Raw genomic sequence first — 20,633 nt, 5'->3', positions numbered from 1 at the left:
CAAACTAAACATGAGTGGTGAATTTACTTTTTCTGTTTGATCTCATCCATTATTGGCATTGTTGTCCATTGTTGACTTGCACAAAAATGTTTGAGTTTTTCTTTCAAATGTGACCAATTTTATTTAAATACGATTATCCAAAGCGACATAATACCTCTTTAATCATAGTATTGACAGTATTTTTACGGACACGCTTTACGTTTTCTTACGGCAAAGTAATAATTCGGCAGCAGCTATTCATCGGGAACTTTGTGCCATGTATGGACCAAGTGTGATGAGTGAAGGAGTTGTTCGTGAATGGGTTCGTTCATTTAAAAGTGAACGAACGAACATTCATGACGAAGAGAGGAGTGGCAGGCCATCAGAGGTCACTGATGAGCTCGTTCAGAAAATTGATGGAAAAGTTCGTGAAAATTAACATTTCACAATCTCTGAGCTTTCCGATGAATTTCCACTAATTTTTAGGACTGTGTTATATGAGGTCGTGAAAGATACGGTCACAGGCTGGCTCAAGGCACAGGCGGGAGACTTTTATATTGATTGAATTTCTAAGCTAGTACAGATATATGATAAGTTCTTGAATGTTTATGGAAGCTATGTTGAAAAATAGAGCAAAGTAGTTGTTTTCAGATGTATATAATAAATTATTATTATTTACTTTGGTTTCTTTTTTAACCAGTCGGAGATTACTTTCCGAACAGCCCTCGTATATATACTGTAGTTGAATTTAGTTGCTGCCAAATATTTAACCAATCTGTGACAGCTTTCCGTTCGTGTACGTGTTTAATAAATTTCGTGTGCTTCTAGCTGAGTTTGAGCGAGGCCGTAAGAGAATGCAGTTGTTCGTCGACTTACAAGTATCTCCTTGAATATTGACAATCCCGCGAGCTGTGGTACAGATTTAGAATGCGAAAAGACTTATTCTATTAAATCACATAAGCAGATAATGAAAGTGACCATGTTAAGAAGATAGCATCTATGAGCTGCATTTATGGCATGTGCTTATGCTGGCCTTAGTAGCTATGTGCTGCGTGGATAAAAGGTTTTAAGGTTTGTAGTGTGCGTCTAATAAATATTGTACTCATAACTTGTTTTATACCAAAATGTTCTTTAGTTTCTGGATTACGCTCTTATATGCTACTTGGGAGCACGATCGCTCAATGATACTGTGTTCGTCTCTGGTGCGAGAGGTCCCTGGTTCGATTCCTGCTAATGAGAGTTGTGGTGGACAACACTGTGTGCGTAGATTTCCTCGGGGTTTTCCTGTTTCCTCGCACATTCTCATTCCTTCAGTTTTAGAGTGTGCCCATTCAGGTCTCTTTCAGGCTACAAGGCATATCGTGGAACGTAAAATACAAATTTTGTAATAGTACAGCTATCTCTAAAGTTTGGTATCTATGTGAAGTGATTGTATGGTTTGCTTAAAAATTCTAGGAAATCGGAGTTATAATCACAGTATAATCCAGGAGAAGGCCAGGAGTAAGGAATGCCATTATAACCCGTTTTATAGGATTACCCGTATTTCCTCTAAATGAAACATGTTATTCTTTGTGTATGAGAAGTCAGAGGCAATAGTTAACCAACGATATACTTCGGAGAAATAAAACTGACAGCGATCTAAGCGTTTGGTTTTTCAGTTAGTATCCAGAAGTTGTGTCCAGACCTGTGTTGAATTCAGACTTTTGTACAAGGGAAGGGGAGCCATAAAAAAATTAAGGGGTATATGAGAAAAACACTTCCGTATTTGGTCCGGCAAGGTCATTCTAACTCAAAATTTTCCAAAGAATTTCCTTAATCCCACCAGGTGAATGCCGGATAAAAAGTACAAAACACAAAAACCTTTCTTTAAAAACAGTGTGGAAAACCCTCACATTACACCTCCATGTGAGAGACTCTCTTTCGACTTTTTGCCTTCCTCCCTTGCTCCCAACAGTACAAGAAGGCTTCTAAAACAGCACGTCTCGAAACCTACGCAATACATATGTGAAGAATGAGTCAGGAGTATGAAGGCTAACATGGGATTATACGAGAACGCAGTTTGTTAATTAGAACAATAGTATGGGTAAAAGAAAGAAAAAAAAACTAATTCTCTTTAAAACACAAAAGTTTTTTTTAAGACTCCTTTATTTCCGAAAAATAATAAATAAACAGAAAAAGTAAATATTTCAATGCATGCGTAACAGATATTGTGGGGTCGCATATATATTTTAGGGTGGGCTGAGCCCCCGTTAAACATGTCTGAATTCAACCTTAACCCAGACTCTTCTCCTTTTGAATGCACTCAATAATTGTTTGAGTTAATTTTAGTTCGTGAAATGCAACTATACAAAATACACACTTCATAATGAGTTACACTGATAACTGTAATCAGAGCAGCAGCTTTCTTTGTTGTTATTTGTGATTTTCTACACCGAACTTCGTTACCTCTCGATTAAAGTATTTCGTTAATTGACTCAAGGCTGGTGGTCAACACGGAATTGTTTGTGTCCGTATAGGCTCGGATTGACCTCTAGGCGTAGTAGACTGGACCTTAGGGAGCGACATACTTGCCTCCCTCTCCTACCTCTATAGAAATATATTACAGAGTAAATTAATTTATTGTACTAGAGATTTCCAGTGTGGGCATTTCTTCATTACAGATTACAGTATGATTTTTTTCTTTTTTTCTTCGAGTGATTCTCTCGTGTAAAGTGTATTGAACATTGAGATTTGTGTAGCTGCGGCTGAGTGTTCGACCCATTATCAACGGTTCCCGAGTGTGACTAAGCAAGAATTTCAGTCAGGATGATTGGCTAACAGTTCAGTTTCGTCGCTCTGATTAATTAGTTTACTTCCCACATGATTTCGCTCTATAAGATAGTAGAAAGAATGAGAATTACAATTAATGATTTGGGGAGGGCAGACACTGTTTCTTAAAATAGAAAATTCCGGAGTGAATTCATGCATAAGGTGTGGTCTAACCATCAATCCCTTCACGGTTGAACCTGACATTGAACGGTGCATTCTGTTCTGAAGTAGTCATTCTGACGACAGTTCCCCTCAGTTTGTTACTGTATTTAATTTCAATTTAATTGAGAAACAATGTTCGTTCATATTTTGCATGTAAAAAGATCCAAATACAGGAATTTCTTAAGTAACACGTTTCTTATTATTAGATACAGGGTGTCCGAGAAGTCCTTCCCTGATTACAGAAATTGGTAACTCAGGCTAGAAATAAGATAGAAATATGAAACTGGTGTTGAATTGTTTACAAACTATAAAAGTTTTGGTCACATCAGTACACTTCCACATGAGCACCCTTGGTAGCACGTAGCACATCTAGGCGATATTCAATTTCCATCCACACATTAGCCAACATCACTGGAGGGATCGATGCAACGACTGTGGTTATTCGTTGCTGCAGGGTTTCAAGATCTGGTACACGTGTTCGGTAGACCTCATCCTTGACATAACCCCATAAAAAGAAGTCTAATGGGGTTATGTCAGGAGAGCGTGGAGGCCAAGCTGTTGGTCCATCACGACCAATCCATCGCCCAGGAAATGTCTTATCGAGATAGGCACGGACGTCCAAACCCCAATGAGGTGGTGCATCGTCTTGCTGAAAAACGACATCGGGGCGATACTGAAGCAGCTGAGGAATAACATACAGCTGCAACATATCCAGGTACACTGCAGATGTGATGGTATCCTGAACAGGTAACCATCCTGAACCAGGTTGGCATGGCTTCTTGGGCTTCTTACTTACGTACTACAAACCTAAAACAAACAAAATTGAGACTTGGTAAAACAGAACAAACCTAACACAGACAAAAAACTTTTATAGTTTGTAAACAATTCAACACCAGTTTCATATTTCTATCTTATTTCTAGCCTGAGTTATCAATTTCTGTAATCAGGGAAGGACTTCTCGGACACCCTGTATATTTACGAATTGTACATAAAAATACTGTGTAAGTCGAGTATTGGCTTCTGGTACGACGAGGAGCAAGTTAATGTAGTAAATAAAAGAAACAAACCACGTGACGTAACAGCCCATTTTGTGGGCCTAAGCCTGCTCCAGCGCCATCTTGTAGCTACCGGTTGAACTACGTCCAGTCTATTGGCGAGCATGTGGTCAGTGCGTTGTGACGCCCTTTCCCTAACATGCATCAGGAGCTTTCTATACTTAGTGGCCGCCATGTCTTGTTTTCATATAACTTCCCAGTTTGCCTCACGACGCGGGGTGGACGCCGAAAATTGAGAAAGCACCGGCCGGGAATCGAACCCGGGACCACGCGGACATGAATCCAACGCTTTAACCAGTGGACTACGGTGTTTACTTATGTAATAAATACTCTACAAAAACCTATTGGAACAAATGAACAAGAAAATGTCAGTTCGAACAACTGTATTAAAAAGTAAATTAAACAACAATTGATTTAAAAAAAAAAATTAAAATCACGGCTAGTCGACTGAAATGTCTTAGGATTTCATATCAGCGAGTTTAGTCCTTAGCCGGACACAGCTTATTTTTAAAGGTACAATCCCAGCGTTTGTCTGATGAGATATGGAGGAAGGGAAACCCTGTAAAAACTTCAATATTAAGAACTCAAGACCTCACGATCTTGAAACAAGGACCCTAACCGTTCATCCGTGATTGGTCTGTTGATATAGACATAAACAGTAACATTGGTTGAAATAAATTAGCAATTTTGACCGTAGCAACTTCAATAATAACTTCTAATCAGCATGTAATGTTTGCAATCTATGGTGATATTTTTTTTTTTTCTGATTACAACTAGGAAGTTCTTTTGAAAAAGTTCACAAAATGACGTACAAAACCTTATTTGCCTCGTGAGATTCTATTTTTCAATATAGTCTCCCTTGATGCTAATACACTTGCTCCAACAGTATTCCAAAACCCTTATACCATCATGAAAAAAAAAAAAAAAAAAAATATCCTTCATTGATGCTTTAAACCCTGCGTCTTAAGAAAATCAAAGGCCAGCAAAGTATTTTCAAATGGGAATCTGGTGAAACCAGATGTTTAAAAAAGAAGTCGGTATGGCAATAAATCGTACCTCAGTTCATTAATTCTGGCCACTACATCAGTATCCATATGGAGACGAGCATTATCGCAACGTAAGAGGAGCCCTCGTGTTTTATATATAGTTCACAAGACTCAATTGGTGGAAGGTGATTGCCACAGTCACCTGCCCTAAATTCTGGAGACGACTTCCGTTATGGAGAAATCTAAGCTGTATACTATGTAAAATCAGGACCTGAAGCATTTTCGAGGAGTAGTAATAGAACAGCTGCTCTCGATTTTTTTTTTTTTTTTTAAGCAGGGTATCTGGAAAACTTGAAAAGCTAAACAACCGTAACTGGAGTTTTTTTATTATAATTTTAGCTGCGTCTATGATCTCAAAAACAGAATTTTTCTGATAAACAATTCTATTATTCTATCTTCTTTATTTTAACAATAATATGAATCTTACATTTTATTTCATTTTAAGATACTGCAAATTTCTCTCAGTTGAGCATTTTTAAATCTCTTCACAATGTATGTTTTCTAATATATAGGTATGATTTTATATCTAATGTAGAAGAATATATTACTTTTAGAGGAGCCCTCCCCGATGTTCTTGTGGTTAGCACGCGTGTCGTTAATGCACAAAGTCCTTGGTTCGATTGTCGAACCTTGGAATTTGAATGCACTATGATGGTTCAGATTCCACTTTTTTAAAAAATGTAAGTTCATGTCTTACTTAGCCTGGATGCTAAAAGGATGCTAAAGTCCAACTAGTCAAATCCAAAAACTTTTAAAATTGACAATTTCAAGTAAACAATTCTTGTTTCTGTGAAATAAAAACACCATCAACATACAGGAAATATTACTGCACCGATTAAACTTAAATAATCAATGTTAATAATATAGTCAAATAATGCAGTGAACGTAGAAAAATGCCAATACGTAGATATAAAATGATTCTACCGTAATATACCACTATTCCATTAGCCGTCTTTTGTATTAGTTACTGTACAATTCTCCACCAAGACATCAGTTTATTCAGTATTTATAATGATATATGACAGTATGTATTTAAATGCCTGTATACATAATTACAATATTAATTTGATCAGCTGAGTTCTCGATGATCGTATCAACAACAGCATCTGTTATAATTTATAGAGAGATACATACAGTAGCCCTCATCTTTCATTCTTATGAAAGTTCTTGCTAATTGCATTCATTTTCGCTTACTAACAAAGTATACCTAGAAAAATTAGGGAAAAGTAGTCTTTGAAAATACAGTAGACATCCTGAAAGGATAATTCAAAAATAAATAAATAAACTTCTGGTGGAACGTTTGAGAATGATGGCAGACATGTGGATGAGTTTTAAAATATAAAGCGAATTACTGTTCTTCAATTCTCATCTTTTTTTTCTAGACCTGATATCTATCCATTGTTGTATTTAATCCTTTTATGAAGTGATATGAAATGAAATCTTACAGTTTAACGTCCCAAGATTATGCCCTTTAGGCTGAAAGAGACGGATATTAAAGCAAATGAATGGTAATGTAAGAATTAGTGGAATGAGAAAGTGGGAGGAAACGGCCGTACCCCGAGAAAACCCACGGACACGATGTTGTCCACCACAACTTACTTGACCGTGGATCGAACCAGGGACCTCACGCACCAGAGGTAAGCGCTCTACCACTGAGCCACCGTACACTTAATTCTTTTAATACCATGGCAGCATACTATTGCCAAAGAACTTGGAGATGCATACCAAAATTACGTTCCGTTTTCCCATAACTTTCACAGTTTTCGAATTATATATTTCTGTCATTTTTTTTTTTTTTTTTTTTTTAATCTCAATTTCTATCCAAATCTACACACATGCTATCTTTGTATTCTACTACCAAAATTGTCTGAGAATTCTTTATGTTTTAGACGCTGGAAAGTAATACTTTCAAGAGCACTTCTGGACTCAAAACACCTAACTTGAAATTAATCCTTCAGTTTTGGAAACAGACAGAGGTATAGTTAGTTCGTGGTAGCAGAATGGATATGGGACCACCTCGATGTTCATATCCCGTAAGATGCTAGATTCTTGTCTGAATGACCTTTTTCTTTTCATCCATCTGTAGCGGGACCTAATGTGAGGCAGCTTGGACAACTTCAAATGATCTGCAAAATTCTTTCCATGATGCAATGAGAGAATCCTGTAAGAATTCATATATCCGAAACAGTTAATCTTCTGTCCTCCATGAACAACAACAGTGTTTTCATCTGTGTATGCAGTGGTTACACAAAATTGGCTTCCGAGCGTTGGCAGACTTTCAGTTAACCTCCCCATAAATTCACGCACGCACAGTACAGTCAGCAAGGACAGTGTTTCCACAAACATCCTTTAACTGATGACTATCGATACGTTTTCGACAACATATAGACAGAAGCCTCATTAGTCACCTCAACGCTGAAATCCATCATTTCAGGTCACTATCAAAAAAGGGCTTTCCTTTACAGGTGAATTATAGTTCTCTTGTGGCTAAGCGGTTGGCGTGGGAGACCTGGGTTCGATTCCCAGCGGGAGTTCATATGGTTTGGATCCCACGTGAAGCAGTAGGTCCACGTCTCATATAGCCTTGCTACTGAAAGTGACACTTAACTCCAAATCAAATCAAAACTTTACAGGTGAATTTATTAAAAGGGAACATAGGAGGTCGAAATGTTGCACAGTCAAGCCATAAGTTAATTTATGTATAATTATATTAATCTGCCCTTCCTAGTTGAATGAACGGCAAAGCGAAACGTAATTTTGGTACGCATCATGTTACATACTATCTCTTTAGAAATTACATTTTATTTTAGGAAGAAGCCAACTTCGCGTCAGGAAGACAGAAGTTTGAAACCTCTAGCAGAAGCGTATCCGATAAACCAAACAAAGAAGGATCTAAACAAAAGTAAGAAGCAACAACAAAAACAGCCGAGTACTAGAAAGTCGAAGAGGAAGAGGAAACGAGCGAGTGATGGGAAAGATGCAGATTGTGTGGAACGCGACCAGTCTTCGGTTAAACCTACCGGGAGGAAGAGAGAGGCTGCACCAACGAAGAAGGATAAAGAAAATATTGCTGTTCAGGAAAATAAACTTAAGAGTAGTCAAATAGCAAACATTAGTTTAAACACTTCAGTTGTATCCCTTCAAGAAGTAGGTAAGTTACAAAAATAATTTCTTAAATCAGTATAGAGTATATACAGGGTGTTTAAAACAACACTGACAACGTTTGGGAGGTGATTCCTCATACCAAGATAAGACAAAAAGTGTAGACCAACCTGAGTGCACAAATGCTTCCTTTCGGAGTTACAGGCTGCCAAAAACATGAAAAAATGAACTTTAAAGGTCCATAGCTCCAAAACTATGGGACCTACCGTAGTTGGGTCAAGACTTCATTTAAGCCCTATCCAAATTTCCATGTTTCAGAATCCTATAACTCCGAAAGGAAGCATTTGTGCACCCAGGTTGGTCTATACTTTTCGTCTTATCTTGGTGTCAGGAATCACCTCCCAAACGTTGTCGGTGTTGTTTTAAAACACCCTGTATACAGGAATTTAGTTTCTTTTTTCTTTCTCGAAATTGTCCATAGTTTTATTTTCTAAAAGTCATCATCATCACAGGTATTCTGCCTTTATTGGCAGGTCACTTGCCGCAGCTGAGAAGCTTCCATGCTCCACGGTCTTCCGCTAACCTCTTCGTCTTCACGTACGATTTTTCTGTTTTAATATCATCCATTAATTGTAGTCTCCTTCGCCCCCTCCCTCTCTTTCCCGCCACCATACCCTCTAGGACGTCCCTCATGATACAATCCCTTCTTAGGCAATGTCCCAACCAGTTTCTCTTCCTCTTCCTAATAATATCTAAAAGTGTTCTTTTCTCACCCACCATTTCTAACACACTCTCATTCGTTTTCCGCTCTACCCAACTAATTCTTTCCATTCTTCTCCACACCCACATTTCGAAGGCTTCCAGTCGATTTTCATCACCTTTACGTAATGTCCACGTTTCCGCCCCATACAGTACAACACTCCACACGAAGCATTTTATGGGTCTTTTTCTCAACTCTTTATTCAAGGTCCCACAAAACAGACTTTTCTTCCTCCTAAAGGCTTCTTTCGCCATTCCTATCCTTGCTTTTATTTCACGTTCGCATTTCATGCCATTACTAAGAATACTACCCAGGTATCGAAAACTATTCACTTGTTCTATTTTCTCCCCTTCTACTTTTACATTTGTCACAGGCCCCTTCGTTCCAATCACCATGGCTTTTGTCTTTCTAACATTTATTTTCATCCCATATTCTTCAAAGCCCTTTCTCATTTTTTCTAACATTTTATTGATTTTCTTTTCAGATTCTGCAAGAAGCGCCATATCGTCTGCAAATCTTATGCATCTAATCATTCTACCTCCTACCGAAATGCCATCATTATCATGTAGGCTCTTTTTCACTATCTCTTCTAGATAGACATTAAATAGTGTTGGCGATAGGCAGCATCCTTGTCGAACTCCCCTTCCCGTTGCACTCTCTTCCGTCAGTTCTTCCCCTATCCTAACACTTACTTGTTGGTTCATGTATAAGTTTCTTATAAGTCTTCTATCTTTCCATTCCAACCCTATCTTTGTTAGAACTCCCAACAACAATTCCCAATTCACGCGGTCCAAAGCCTTTTCTAGATCAAAAAATACAACATATACCTCTTTCCCTTTTTCTATAAATCTTTCACCGATCGCCCTTAATAATCCAATAGCATCTCTTGTGCCCTTGCCTCTTCTGAACCCGAACTGCTCCTCCTCAACATCTTTATTTCTTCTTCCATATAACCTTCTGTTCAGTAATCGGAGCAGAATTTTAGCTGCATGAGATATGAGACTAATAGTTCTATAATCCTCACATCTCTTTGGGTTCGATTTCTTAGCCATCGGTATCATGATCGTTTTCAGAAAGTCTTTTGGCCATTCTCCTGTTTCATATATTTCATTGCATAGTCGCAACAATTCTTTCTTCCCCTTGTCTCCTATACTTTTAATGAATTCGATTGGTATGTTATCTATTCCGGTTGTCTTTCCATTCCTAATCTCGGATATAGCCTTTTCAAACTCATCCCGAAAAATACTAAATCCTTTATCATCCTCGCCTACTTCATTTTCTACTTCAACATTTAGGCTACACGGTCTATCCCTACTCTCATGCAAGTCTTCAACGTATTCTTTCCACCTTTCTATGACCTCATTTCTCTCACTGACTACCTTCCCATTCTTATTTTATACTGCCATCATAATACTCCCTTGTTTCCTCCGAAATTCCATAGATTTCACCTCCTTGTACATTTCCTCATATTTCCCAACTCTTTCTAATTTTTCTATGTCCTCGCATTTTCTTTTGTAAAACTCTTCCCTCGCTCTGTCTGTTTCTCTTCGTAATTCATTATTTAACTTTCTGTACATCTTTCTGCCCTCTTCTGTATCAACCTGTTTCCACATCTTCCTCTCCCTCATTTTCTGTAACATCTGCTCTGTAACCCATGGTTTTTTTTAGCAGTTTTGTGTTCACGGTAACTTACTGCTTCTTCTGCAGCCTGCTGTAAGCAACGTTTAATATGTTCCCACCGTGCGTTACTACCTGAGCCTATTCTTTCCTCGTTTGAACATTTTTCTTCGAATTTTTCAACGAAAAGATTTCTTATTTCCTCGTTTTTCAACTTTTCAGTATTCAACACTTTGTTACCTACTTTTCTTCTGCCTACATTTTTCAGTTGAATATCTACTTCGGCCAGCACAAGATTGTGATCAGAGAAAATATTAGCCCCAGGAAGGGTCTTCGCGTTCTTTAAGCTATTCCGATACCTGTTCTGAATCATAACATAGTCTATCTGATATCTTCCGCCGTCTATTGGTGATGTCCATGTATATCTTCTTCTCTTGTGCTGATTGAACCAAGTGTTCCCAATTACTAGTGAATTCTGTCTACAGAAATTCACCAGTCCGTCTCCCCTTTCATTTCTTTCGCCTAAACCATATTTGCCTACGGTTTTACCTTCCTGTTTTTCTCCTACAACTGCATTGAAATCTCCCATTAAGAATTATGCATGCACCCTTCTTCTCCCTATCTATAATTTCTTCTATTTTCTCATAATTTTCCTCTACTTCTTCATTTGCATGCGAAGTCGTCGGTGCATATGTCTGTATCACCACTAGATCCTTCGTTTTCCCTTTAAGTCTTAACATCTTAACTCTATCATCAATAAATTCTACTTTCACTACCTTCTCTTTTAAGCGCTTTCCAAGAATTATTCCTACGCCATTATGACCGCCCTTTTCATTACCTGAGTAAAACATTCTATATTCTTCGCTGTTCAATACCCCATTATCTTCCCATCTAACTTCACAAACGCCTACCAAATCTAAATTATTTTGTTTCATTTCTTCTTTTAAGATTTTCTAATTTTCCTCCCTGTAACATAGTACGTACGTTCCATGTCCCTATCCTAAACCTTTTGCTCTTCCCTGTCTTTCTCTGTCTGTGTTCCCCTCATTATTACTTTCTCGTCCAATAGTCCTTCCCAAGCCATCCCCCTCCCGGAGATCCGAATGGGGGGATATTTTACCTCCGGAACTACATTGACCTGCGAAAGACCATTGTACATATGTTCTATTTTTGCTGCCAGCAAACTAGGGAAAATAGAGTGGTGGTTTCCCGTTGCCTTCCACCCCGCAGTATCCCAGCCGTTAAAGTCACTCTGACCACGCCTGGGACTAATATCCAAGTTGCCGTACCAATCACTATGATTTCCGCCAACTTGGCTAATGGAGAACTGCTGCCTTCTCCCAGAACACGCTTCGTCTGGCTACTCCATTTTGACCAATTCGGTAGGGGTAGCCCTTCTGGTAGTGAACTACCACCGACACAGCTCTAAATTTCACTGTAGCACGCAATCCTCCCCACCCTAATTTTCTAAAAGACTGCATTAAATTTCTTCCCTTTTTTGGAAAAAAAAAAAACTAAGTTTGTGATACATCTACCAAAAAAAAATTCGCTAGAGACAAATAAAACTGGAAATTTCCGAGAGTCTTGCAGAACTTATGTGTAAAAGATACCGTTTAAGTTTTCACCTGATAGATGAGGAGGAGGAGGAACGGAAAGAAATCAGTTAAAATGTCATACTGCGATCTGCGAACGCTAACGGCACACTTAAACGTGTGTTCGGTTTCGAAGTAAATCAGCTAGAGTTTAGAAAACGTAAGCTGGCTTTAAGATCTGTCGAAAAGACATTTGTAAGGAGAAAACTATTTATTTCTGTAGCCAGCTTCCAGATAGAGTCTGCAAGGTCAGTGTACATTGGACATATACAAAATATACACTGAACAATCAAATGGCATTTTTGGATCAAAAGATCAAATATATTTCAATCAAAAAATTTTCTTGTAGGCCTTATATCTGGAGAACTACATATAGTGTAGTGAAACCCAAATTATCACTTAACTCAGTATGATGTGCTTATTCCGTATATATATATATATATATATATATATATATATATATATATATATATATATATATATATATATATATATATATAAACTCGATGTAGGGGCCGTTAAAAAATTTTGTGGACCCTGATCCTAAAACTAATTATTGGCCAACATCGCAATCTTTTGATTCATTTTTTTTTTTAATTCTTGTTTTATTATTATTTATTTATTAATGCCCTCCACTTTCTCCTGCAATTGCGCTTTGCTTAGCTTCTTCCAGCAGTCGCTGCTACCTTTGTATCTACAGTTAATTTCTCTCTTTCTATCTCTTCGACATCTTGTTTTCCTCAGCAGTTAGGATGAAGTTACAAAATTTAGTCTGATACCTTATAGTTACTTGTTTTATGTGGTTTGCTAATTAGATATTTTTACACTTGTTTTTAATTAGTAGATTTGATACACAATATACATACGTGGGTACACACACGATTACATACATGAGTAGGCGAATGGCAAAACCTGTTAAATCCATATTTTTAAATTTTTAGCGAATTGACAAAAACTGTTTAAACACGTCATAATTGTAAAATACAATTAGCAAGTTTTTTAAAAAAAATAAAGAATAATGTGAATGTTGGTCTGTCAAGAGCTGTATAATCACACTAGTCTCTGAATTGAGTTATTGAAGGAAATAGTTTGGATGTAACAGGTTTTGTGTATGTAAATACAAATAACAGCTTTTGCATCTGGTTGAGCGGCAATTTTTGTTGAGGTTCAAGATGCAAAACCTGTTAAAAACAAGGGAATCAGAGTCAGAAATCAGTATTATGTATACTAAAATATTGAAAAAAAAATTATCAATTATATATTGTACAGACTGGCAAAAATGAATATTGATAAATAAGTGCTACATTAATGTTGTTCTGAATTGAAAACAGTTATCCAAATGAGCAAAAAATTGAGTTATATAAGCTCCTCTCCGTCATCTTCTACTAAATGGAAATCCGTATCGTCGTTGTCCTCTGGTGCAGCACCATTCCCTCGGTTTCGTATTTCTGCAAAAACCTCTTTGTAAAACGTAAGTTTTGAGCTACTTTCCCATTTTTCACCAAAATGTAACAACACATCATGCAGTTTCTCTTCTTTGACATAATGCCTTTCGGAACCGTGTCGATTGGGACATTTGTTAATTATTGTCTTTCCTCGCTTGCTAATTGGTTTCTGGATGGCTATGTGAAAATTGAAAAATGGTTCTCCTTGGACCAGAACTGTTGTACAGCTATTCCGTATTGCCCAATACACGATCTGGAGGAATAAATAAGTGCCCCACTACTGGAAAATACAACAGTTTTTACGTGTGGAGGTACTTCATACAAAAGCCATGAACAAGATTGTAGTGTTTCCGTTTTGACCACCACAGCCGTCGGAGAACAAACCGACTGAGGTAATACTGTAATATAACAAAAATCATTAAACAGGATCTATCGAAGATATTCTAAAAATCGTTCCAACTATGGTAAAACAGACAAAAGTGTGACACTTTTAATTCAAATTTTAACAACAGTAATTATCTCCGTTAAGATCGGTCCTCACAATTTAGTGTTTTACCGAAATACTGAATATTGCTTTCCAGAAAAGCGCCTAGTTTGCGGAAAGACTGTTTCATACAGCGTTACAATGATCATACTCTTCGCAACTACAACTGGAGTTAATTATACCAATCCATACACATTTCTTAGCTGAATGACTATATTTTGGTAGAATTTTTAAACTTTTATGGATATGAACTTGAAATATAGCAAAACAAAATGTGGAAATCTTTAGTTTGAGCAAAACAGTGGCAGAAAGAGAATCAGAATTGGTAAATACGTGGCAAAGTCTTTGAACATATTGTACCGGGATGCATATTATAATTTCGAACATTAATTGACAAGAGTATTTTTTAAGGAAGAGGTTCAACTCAAGGTGAAGAGACTGTTTAGAGAAGAACCTCACCCAACAAAGTAAAACCTGTTCTGCTCAAAGTAAAGAGTTACCCTGAAAAATAAAACAAACGACTTTAAACCATAGGATAGTCCGCTTACCTTGCCTTTTTGGCTACATTTCATTTCCAGTTTTCTGGGTGTCGTGCACCTTTTCTAGACATATTTCTTCACGAACAGTTTGATTAAGACGTTTAGTGTCTCAAATCTCATTCCAAAAAAAAAAACAAAAACGAAAGCACAGACTGCCAAATGAAATTTCAAATGATTTACCAAAAATTGCAATAAATATTCAGACTGCTAGACTAATCCTATACAGTACGAAATTTCAAATTGTTTTAAATATGGAATTAACCGGGTTTGATTCTGTTTTTCTTATGACGTTATTTGCAGGTTTGGTATTTAACAGTTTATGAAACTGAATATGGATGATGGATTCAACTGGTTTTGCATTTGTAGCCATGATGGATTTAACAAGTTTTGGAAATTGGCACATATTTCAATGTCAATTTTCAACTAGTTAAAATGGCCATTACTACTGAATACTATTTGGAAATAAAAAAGCTCTCCAACTGAAAAAATGAAATGAAATCTTTCAGTTTTACGTCCCACGGTTATGCCGGTTAGGCTAAAGGAGACGGTGATGAGAAATGAATGAAATGGTTTAATGAAGAAAGTGGGAGGAAACGGGAGAACCCCGAGAAAACCCACGAGCACGATGTTCGTCCATCACAAAGTCCACACGGCGCGAGCTGGGATCGAACCAGGGACCCCAAGCACCGGAGGTGAGCGCTCTACCACTGAGCAACCGCCCCCCCCCCCCCAGCTCTCCAACTGAGATATCCACAGCAACCACTATCTCATTTTTTTTTTTAAAAAAAAAGTGGATTTAACGGGTTTTGCCATTGGCCTACTCACATATAATAATAATACAATAAATTATTATTATTATTATTTCTAATGATTTTCCTTCTATCCATGCTGGAGTTCCTGGATCGATTTTTCTTCTCTTATATTCTTGTCCATAAATGGAATTCTTCTTTTGTACTTCTGTACACACTAAGTTGTTCCCTTCTAACACTGCATTTCAAACTTTTCACTCGTTTCTTAATACTCTGCCACAACCGGATTTCTTGGCTGGCATTTTGTCACTTTTACCTTTTGTTTTATTTCTTTGAACTCATATTTCCTCACACAGATTATTGCCTCTGCACTACACAGCACACTGACACTTAACTCACTACAATACACTTCGGGACAAACTGGTCGGAATTCCTGATTTTTACCACGACCAATATCAACAACTTCACGTATGCACTTAACAAACACACTAGTATTTGGATCAAAAGATCCAGTATATTTTAATCAAAAATTTTCTTGTACGCCTTATATCTGGAGAACTACATATAGTGTAGCCAAACCCAAACTATCAGTTAACTCAGTATGATGTACTTATTCCGTAGAAAATACGAAAACTCAATTTGGGCCGTTCAAAAATTTTGTGGCCCCAGATCCAAAAACTAATTGTTGGCTAAGTTCGCAATCTTTTGATCCATTTTCGGTTTTGCTAATTTTCTTGTTTTTCCAGTTTCTTCTAATTCACGTTATGGACATTTGAGAGTTCTGTTCAACTTAATTTCTTCTTTTTCAGTACCTTGTTACAGATTTCTTCTTATTCTTTTAGAAGGTTTTCATCCTGATTATTTCAAATAAGTTGTATTTTTTAGTGCTGCCCTCCGTTGACATTCTTCTTCTAGGTCATTAATGATGCATTCAAATATTATATGTTCTGATGTTTATCGTTGCACTATGACTGCTACATGTTTTCAGGGCTCACTGTATTCATACTTGATTAGTATTCACACAACCTGTGATCAATTCTTCCTTGCACCTTGCATTTTTTTTTTCTCTCATTAATAAGGTAGAACAACAGCAAAAAGAAAAATATGGTTACAATTTTAAATGTGATTCTACTTTTTTTTTTTTTTCCCAAGTGAAGAGGTTCTTTTTTATATCTTTCAGTTCAGCATCCCACGATTCTGCCTTTAGGCTAAGGAGACGATGATTAAGGCAAATGAATGATAATGGAAAAATTGGTGGAATGAGAAAGTGGGATGAAACGGGAGTAACCCAAGAAAACCCCCGGACACGATTTTGCCTATAACGTCAAGATTCTGAGTAAGCGTTCATTTTAGCATGAGTTCGAATCGTGCTCGTTCCAGTAAGCGTGCTAAAATGAACGCTTACTCAGATTCTTGACGCTATAGGCACGAGTAGTAGACTTCTATCTGTATATCTTACTATTAGTATCGTGAGATTCTGCGCTCACTACAGGCTTAGATCATGTATTACCTAATATTCCAGCTTTTAACTTCTTTTATCTTTTATTGTTATCATGTATGACCGTTTTCTATATGCAAATTATATATCTACTTGGCGGCTATTGTAGATTCTTCTAGACATTTACACATGTTACGCTGTAACAGAAAGTACAGACCCTAAGGATATAAGGATCTAAGTTCTTTTTCATTTTATTTTATTTAATTTTTTAAACTTAAGTCTCTGGAAAGCAGTCTAGAATTTTGTGACTAAAAGAGTACAAAATTTGGTAGCTCTAGTCTCTGGAAAGCAGTCTAGGCTTTTGTGACTAAAAGTGTACAAAATTCGGTGGCTCTAGTCTCTGGAAGGTAGTCTGGGCTTTTGTGACCAAAAGTGTACAAAATTTGGTGGCTCTAAATTATGCGAAAATTCAATGACAGACACACACTGCCTATATTCACGTTACACTTTATAGAAATCATGCTTTAATCATTGCTTTTATTTTTAACTCTTTTATCCGAGAAGCATGTATGGGCCCTTTTTTAGGGAAACATTTCGCCTTAAGCTGCCGTCCCCATTAAACTTAGTCAATCTTGCTTAGTGGTCTATACGTAGCTAATTACACTGGATGCATATCCCAATGTAGTTGAGAAATCATATTAGTAATTTGAATGCCAGTTGACGTAACTTTTCTCTGACTGGCGGAGGCGCGTCACGTGACCTGGTCACATGGTATGACGTCATAACGGTAAATGCCGTCTTGATTTTGGCAAGAGTACTATTTCCACCCGTTAAATTTTGGGTGTGGTACATAGGACCATCTCCTTAAATTTTGGAAATTACCAATTTTAAAAATTTGGTGTAGTAGTATAGCACCAGGTTATGCATATCTAAGTTTGGGTAGCCAATCTGTTCCCTTTCATAAGTGAAAAATAGCCAAAAGTATAAATTTCCGAGGTTTTTAACCCATTTTATCGTCTTTGATTCAGTTTTATTACCTTATTTAGTTATATTGGCAAGTACAGCATCCCTCTTAAATTTTGGGAAGGTTACCTAGGACCACCCCTTAAATTTGGGAATTGTTAAAAAGGCAAAATTTCGTAAATATTCACTAGGACCCAAAGATATACCATTGTTAATCTAGATAGTCCATCTCGTTCCCTTTCATGGCTATAAAATTGCCAAAAATACAAAATTTTGAGGTTTTTGACATCATTTATACCCTCTCCCGAGAGTTTATACGTCATACGATTATATAGTTGGGTATAGAAGTCAATTTTCTTTTATAAGATATGTGTATATTGATATACTCTCCTAAATTTTGGGGGAGGGGTACATTGGACAGCAAATCATACATGACAACGCCGCATTATGGATTGGCGAACTCGTTCGAAGATTCCTGGGCCATGGCGAACAGTTGCACAGACGTTATGGATACGCTGTTTCAAGTCATTGAGAGGAATATCTTACACTAACCTTTTCATGTGCCCCCGCAGATAAAAATCTAGTGCATTCAGTTCCGCATACCGGGCAGGCCAATGCACTGGACCGCCATGTCAGTCTTGCGAAATTGTTGTTCAACTGCTGGCGGATATTCAGACTGAAGTGCGCTAGAGCCCATTGTGCATGTACCATATGTTGCAGCGAATCGGTAGGGGAATATTTTCCCGTAATTCAAGCGGTGTATGCTGCAGGAAGGTCAAATACTGTGCACCATTCATTCTTCGGCCTTACATGTATGGACCGATCAGTTGATCATGGACAACATCACACCATACATTGAGTCCAGTTTGGTATTGATGAGTGACAGCCGTACCATAGAATGTGAGGAGATGGGTAAATAGCCAAAGCCCTGATTCTTTTGCAAAGGTCTGGATAAATTGGTCCAACAGTGAGACAAATGTCTGAATCTCAATGAGGATTATTTGTAAAGGTGAGGAAGGATCCACCTACACATGTATGCATAGTTTAGAAATGTATCTTAAAAAATAAATATTTTACAGTTTAGGGAAACTTATATATTGAATGACCTATGTATATAAAGGAGTTGTAATAAACCAAACTCTTTAATAAAAATATTGAATAATGGTGATTTCATTATCACAATGCCCATGACTCAGACTTCAAGGCAAGTTGGGGTAATTTTGTGAAAAGAGGCGTGCATTAATCTATTTCTGTACTAGAACTTCCTGTGAAGTTTTTAAAAGAAGCCATAACAAATTTATGGCAGAATTTATTCCACATCATTTTAGATAAAGAAATTAACTTCTGCAAAATTTATTTCATTAAATTAAAAATTAAAATTTTTAACTGAGTGATATAATCGTTAACTTAGTAACGGATTAATTGCAAGCCTGTTCAAATTCTTGGTGCAAACTCATACGGTTCGGATCCAGGTCTCAAATAGCCCCAGTGTTGAAAGGGACGCTAAACTCCAAATCAACCAACAAGCCTTTCAGATCCCAGTTTAAGTGGTAGGTTCCGCCTCATATAGTCCCGATGTGTGAAGGAGATATTTAACTCGACTCAATCAGTGAACCCAACAATGCGAAGGTCAGTAGTTCAATTCAAGACCATGTGATTTTCTCCATTGTGAGCGACAAAATCAAGTAACTTAAATATGTGGTTGGTGTCTTTTAAATTGAAAAAGAAAGATCGAAGTGTTTGAAAGATGTTTTATTATGTCTTTTGTTTCATGTGTAAGTGTTTCAAATTATATGGGGGGCGCGGTGGCTCAGTGGTAGAGCGTTCACCTCTGGTGCTTGGGGTCCCTGGTTCGATCCCAGCTCGCGCCGTGTGGACTTTGTGGTGGACAAACACCGTGCTCGTGGGTTTTCTCGGGGTTCTCCTGTTTCCTCCCACTTTCTTCATTCCACCATTTCACTCATCTCTCATTGTCACCGTCTCCTTTAGCCTAACCGGCATAAGCGTGGGACGTTAAACTTAAAGATTTCATTTTTGTTTCAAATTATGACCGACCAAATCCTCAGAGTGCCATTAAAGACATAACACTTTATGAGCCAAGACTCACCTGTACTCAGTTGTCTTGTTTCAGGATGCTCTTTAGGGGTTTCTGCGGTGATGACCCTTTTCTCAATATAAGACGGTTAAGTAGTCTAATAACAGTCTGATCTAATATCGGTGCTGTCACATGTAGAAGCTGTAGTCTCTTTATCTTCCTCAGACGTGGTTCCAGCTGTAACCCTTGGCGGAAGTCTCGGTAGTCCCCGGAGCTAGTCTCGGTCTGACTTCTCACAGCTGATTCTCTCCACCTAACTCTCCTAAATCATTCCTACTCCTTAAATCACACTCTTTCAAATCTCTTAATAATCGTATTTATATGGGGTCGTTGTCTGTCGTGTCATTGTACTACCTCACACGTGGTTTTCGTTCCTTCCATCGTGTTTTCTAAAGCTGAGGCTTTCACCTTAGACTTAGCTCGAGATGTACTAGTGAGTTAAAATTTTGACAACTTGTGGATTCTACTCGGCATTTCTTCAAGACATCTAAAGTTACAACGTTTGCATTTTCTTTCTCTTGAGAAATTAACTACCTTTCTTTGTTTCTTTTGACTCTCTACTTTTTCCTGATTCTAAGTTGAATGTCCTTACATTATGTTCTACGTGAATGTACATTTTAATTATTTTTTAGAAATAAATCAAAGTTATACCTCATAATAACTAGAATAGATAACATCGTTGCTTTGTTTTGTAGGGTACTGATATTTCGGTATCTTTGGACATGGTTATATCACCATTCTTTCCTCATCATGCAGTTAGTTGTATTCATCTTCGTCTCCTTTAATCAACAGGTAATAA

General features: G+C 37.4%; 1 protein-coding gene across 1 annotated transcript in view; it reads left to right on the top strand.

Moving 5' to 3' along the window:
• The window catches only part of LOC145663963 (uncharacterized), a gene marked incomplete at its 5' end in the record, with an annotated part of 98,504 nt that overhangs the window by 58,016 nt on the left and 19,855 nt on the right, over nucleotides 1–20,633 (top strand). Inside the window, 1 exon segment of the mRNA XM_081730196.1 lies at nucleotides 7,861–8,201. Coding sequence (XP_081586322.1) covers nucleotides 7,861–8,201 — 341 coding nt within the window.

This window comes from Thermobia domestica, chromosome 11, assembly GCF_964235325.1.
Source record: "Thermobia domestica chromosome 11, izTheDome1.hap1.1, whole genome shotgun sequence".
Taxonomy (NCBI): domain Eukaryota; kingdom Metazoa; phylum Arthropoda; class Insecta; order Zygentoma; family Lepismatidae; genus Thermobia; species Thermobia domestica.
Note: the sequence above shows the minus strand (reverse complement) of the source record. Positions and strands in the feature narration are given on the sequence as shown.